Source organism: Papaver somniferum, chromosome 1, assembly GCF_003573695.1.
Source record: "Papaver somniferum cultivar HN1 chromosome 1, ASM357369v1, whole genome shotgun sequence".
In the NCBI taxonomy this organism is placed as follows: domain Eukaryota; kingdom Viridiplantae; phylum Streptophyta; class Magnoliopsida; order Ranunculales; family Papaveraceae; genus Papaver; species Papaver somniferum.
In genome coordinates, this window is record NC_039358.1 from 103,059,363 (window position 1) to 103,064,558 (window position 5,196).

Sequence of the window (5,196 nt, forward strand, 5' to 3'; positions counted from 1 at the left end):
CTCTCCTAACATTGAGGCCTTTTCAGCATAACTGGCTCCAGAGTTGGCAGAAAATTTTGCAGTTAAGCGTGCTCGGGCGGGAGAAATCCAGGGATGGGTGACCTCCCGGAAAGTTGATGTTGGATGACCGCAGCGACGCCCGTTGAAAACCCCACACTATCGGATGTCTGCAATGGCTAAGTGGGGATAGTATCGGTGGAGGTATGGGTCATTACAAATGGTATCAGAGCCGACGATGGGTCTCCTGCCGAGGGTGGGAAGGTATGCTGGACGGGGTTGGTCCAGGTGCTTCTCATGAGGGGTATGGAACGTCGGAGATCTGGGCTTGTATATATATTCCGGAGCCGAGGACGCCTCCAATTTAAGGTGGTGGTATTGTAATACCCCGATAATCGGCAGTGGTTGGTCGGATGGAATATAAGTAATGGTTTGTCCTTTCCTAACATTGAGGTCTTTTCAGCACAAATGGCTCCAGAGTTGGCAGAAAACTCTGCAATTAAGCGTGCTCGGGCGATAACAATCTAGTGATGGGTGACCTCCCGTAAAGTTGCTGTTGAATGACCGCAGCGACCCCCGTTGAAAACCCCACACTGCCGGATGTCCGCAGTGGCTAAGTGGGGACAATATCGGTGGAGGGACGGGTCATTACATGTAAAGTCATCCAAATTGTTTATCGTCGCACTAAATTGGAATGTTTCAGTTTCCATATTTTCAGTATATTTTTCTTGATCCAAAAGATAAACAAACAAAGCTTGATTAGTTACCACCGGACTAATTATTCATCTGACAATTGGATATCCTGGTGATCACATTGTACTTCTGTAAAAATTTTACTCAACTCATATCTAGTGATGATGATGACTGCAGGTTCCTTCTTAAACTTCCTCCTTATGTTGTTAATATTATCCATTTTTACATTCAGAAACCCGTGTTTTGAACATCGAAACCACTCCAACCTTGTAACCACTGTTGTCTCAACACTAATACAATTCGATCAAATTGTATTTCTTATCAACTTATATATACACTACCACGTATATACATAGATGTATATGCGTGATGCGTCATCTTAATTACAATGTTACAATTTCAAATGATGTAATGGAATGAACTTACATGATGATTTGAGGATGGTGCCATAGGATATGATGCATGTCGTCATTCGTTACCTTAAAGTGGCCTTGCTTCATACGTTAAGTTTGCTTCTTAACTATATAACTTTAGATCATAAACTCTTTTTTTTATTTGCATGGTGTATATTGGTCTCTAACTTCTCTTCTTAATACTTCATGTATTTTCATCTTTTTCAACAAACTAACGCCACCCATTTTAGAAAACCATATATATATCTATTGGAAGGGACGCCTGGGTAGTATGGTGTCTTTTGTATAAAATTATTAGTTGTCTGTTATGGAAGTTTTATGCAAAGAGACGGGTCTAGTGAGACATGATGACAGAGCAATGACATGAAAATCGAGTAAAAGAAGTTTTTTATTCATTGTATTAGTTTTCGCCGAAGAATTTGGATTAATTTACCTGTGTTACATTAATTTGCCTTCTCTTCCCATCCCGTCTTCCCATATGTACATGCATCTCAAACCGTGTAGGTGTTGTACTGTTACAGAAGGACGCCAACATTCGCCGAAAAATTTATATAAGTTAGATATCCTGCATGATTTTCTATTGTCAATTCACATTCTTCTGCTGTATAGAATCTGCATTATTAGTCTAAAAAAAACTGAAAAGTTAATTATGATAAATGAAAATTAACCTCTCTGATTATCTTTAGTTGTAATGACTTTTATTGCAAGTTTTCACTTCATCTACTTATCTTTCCTTTGATTGCCTACATCAACTTTCATCAATTAGCGCACGATCTTTTCTTCGTATAGAAGTCTTGTTTGAGCCTTTCAATGAAAAAAAGTCTTGCTTCAGGTTTCCACTTGTGTAATATCTCCAAATAACATTTTCTTTACAACATGAATCACTTTATTTTACCCTTGGTGGAATTGCAATCCCATACTCAATATTTCGAAGAGATGCAAGACGTTGTGCAATTGTGATGTTAGTGTGTACTTTTATATTGTTTTTAAAAGGTAGGATTTGGTAAAAACCAAAACTTCGATTGGGTCTTGCCTGGCGCCGTTTCGAAGATTTTAAAGTTAACAATAAATGTCTTTTAAGAACGTTGCGTGCAAGAGATTCGTGACCATTGGAGGTGACCCTTCAAGTTGCCAATTGGCCTGTCTCATTATGTAGAGACTATTGGTATGGCCAATAATACGCCGATGACATGGAAAGTTATGTTGATGTGGATTCATTGGAATCAAGATTGATTATGGGGACGCTATTTGGCGACCTAGGGGTTCCTAATTATAAGAAAATATTTGCATGTTATTTTGTAGGTGAATGGTGGAAAAATATCGGTTGTGCTACTTCAAACCTCCAAAGATTGACGATCTAAATTCTCATTCAAATTCATGGAAATTAAAATTTATATAAAAAAACCAATTAGACTAATAGAAAAGATTTCAATGAAAATCTAAATATTTGCCGATTAACCACAACCTCTCTCAAATTCCTAAAATGTTGGGAATTTTAGTTTTGTAAAGACACCAAAATTCATTCATTGGACAATCATATTTAATTAAAAAAGATATTAGGTACACATTCTTACATGATTTAAAAGCTTAAATTTACGTTATCCGTTAAGTTAAGCTAAGAAACATAGGATTAGCAGGACCCACAACATGATCAGATTAAGAGTTGGCATGGCCACGACATTATCCTCGCTAGAGGTAGTTTTCATGCTTCATGATTTTTTAGGTTCCATATCAAAAATAATTGCGTTTATTTTTTTCCCTGCCTATGCTTGCGTGTTTTTTTTATAGGAAAAATAGATTTCATTTAAAGGGTTAAACAGTTACAGCATTTGCGTCTTTATCCAAGTCCTCTAACATAAACATTGGAGCAACAGACCATTCCCCAATTTTAGAATGCAATCTAGCATTTTTAGCTAGAGTATCTGCACATGAGTTTGCAGATCTCTTAACAGAGGTACATACCCACTTATTAATAGAATTTAATCTAACTAGACAGTCTTGGACAACATTACTACTAGTCCAACTGATACTACTTAAAGAGCCATTAATGGCAGACACAATATTAATATTATCATACTCCAGGTGTAGCTGTTGAATTTCTTTAGCTATTGCCCATTCCACTGCTTCAAGACATGCTAAAGCTTCAGCCTGTTCTTCATCCATGGCAGCTACTGTGCTCCCTTTGGCAGCTTCAAGTGTACCTACACAGTTTCTTAACATCAGTCCAATGCCAGCAATATTATTGTTTGCATTTTTATCAAAAGATGCATATGCATTTATTTTCTTCCAACCACTTTGTGGGCATTTCCAGCATTCTGGAGTTTTCACTATATGTGATCTTTGGATTGTTGAAGTATCAATGAAAGATTCCCATTCAACAATGTTCTTTTGCACCAAAGCAATGATGTTCTGAAGGTTTACCTGGACTTTATCAAACACAATTGTACATTTGTACTTCCAAATATTCCACATGCTTATGCATATAAATCTCAAATATTTTCGATAAGAATCACAGTGAACATTATTATCAGTAAAACAATTGGTAATCCAAGCATTGAAATTGCAGTTTATAGCTGGTGCAAAAAGAACATTATCTAAAGCAAACCAAATTCTATGAACCATCTGGCAATCATTAAACAGATGCTGAATTGTTTCCTCTGCAGTACCACATTGAGGACAAGACTTATCAAAGTTATTAAGTCTTGGGACAAGACTTATCAAACTGTTTCCTATGCTTGCGTTAATTTCACTGTTTTTGTGCTTGGTTGTCAATTAAAAAATCTGATATGAAATGGGAAATATGGCTAGTTGGGACATGTTTAGTATGGGCGCCCAAGTTACAGAGTATCATACATATGCCGAAGCTCACATGGAGGCATTAGGCGTGCAGTTTGTGTTGAAACATGAGATGGGGCATTCTAATATTTTCGTCCTCATGATTAGTAGTATAAGTTTTATGTGGGAGGCACATGTCATGAATGTGTTTTTTATTTTTTCATAAGCCATGTCATGAATGCATGGATGAGTGTTAGTGGTGACAAAGGAAGAGGAATTTCAATGTCACGATATGTTCAACAAATGTAAATGAAAGATAACGGTACGGTGTCTAATGGGGTTAAGGTATATTAGGCTTTGCTCATGGAGACGAAAACAGATAAAAAAACTTAGCCTAAAGAATGTGGAGAGGAGGGAAGCAGGAAAAATTAGGGTTAGAGAAAAACGGTTTTGCAAATTATATACGAGGATAACGTTGACCTACAGCTAGCCAGGTTAGAGTTAAGTTTAGATGTGGGGCTGGATAGTCATTGGTGAGGGGTCGTTGGTCCGCAAGCTAGCTTTTGGTTAGCTCAAAATTAGATGGGCCAAGGCATAATCAAAACCGTCCAGAGGCATCAATTTTTGGGTTAATCGGCTAATCTCATCCGTTCTTTGGCTTATCATAAGCTATGGCCAATCTCATCTGTCCTTTGCCTTAGCCGCCCAATCCCATCCGTCCTTTGGCTTATCATAAGACAAAGGCAACGTTTTTTTATACTATTAATACGATTACATGGTCAAAACTGTGCTGACTTTTGCTAAACTATTATATATCATTTGACAAATGAAGATGATGGAGTTGATGCCGATTGGTATGAGTTCGATGATGATTTGGAGAACGATTCTGCCAACCGAGTCTTAGATGATTTTAGCTACCAAAATATCAATTTAAACAATTTTCCTTGAAGTTAAAGTAAGACTAAGAATTAAACTGATATGCTACTTTACTTGGCTACTTATTATGTTTAGTTTTTACAGCCATCTCTAAATATATGGCTAGAAAACTGTGATGGTTAACTTTCATGTTTCTTTTTAAGAACTTATAGTTATGATTTGTTGATGTTAGAGCACTGCTCGTTCGAACTCGCAAGCGTTGCTATCTCAAGCTTGTTTGTCAAGTTTAGTTGTCAAAACTATAAGTCTTGATTTCTAGTCTATTTATAGCTATGTCTCGGATTAGGATAGAATGTGTAGTTGAGATTTAGACTTCACGGCGTTCATCGCTTGAAGACGAAGAACTACTAAGGGGAGGTTGTTGAACTTCATCAACAAAAGG

At 37.1% G+C, this 5,196-nt stretch overlaps 1 protein-coding gene across 1 annotated transcript; it reads right to left on the reverse strand.

Moving 5' to 3' along the window:
• Positions 1-2,915: 2,915 nt before the first annotated feature.
• On the reverse strand, positions 2,916-3,575 carry LOC113348308. The gene has a single exon (XM_026592025.1). It carries the CDS (start codon positions 3,573-3,575, stop codon positions 2,916-2,918), a length of 660 nt encoding a protein of 219 aa, XP_026447810.1.
• Positions 3,576-5,196: the final 1,621 nt, after the last annotated feature.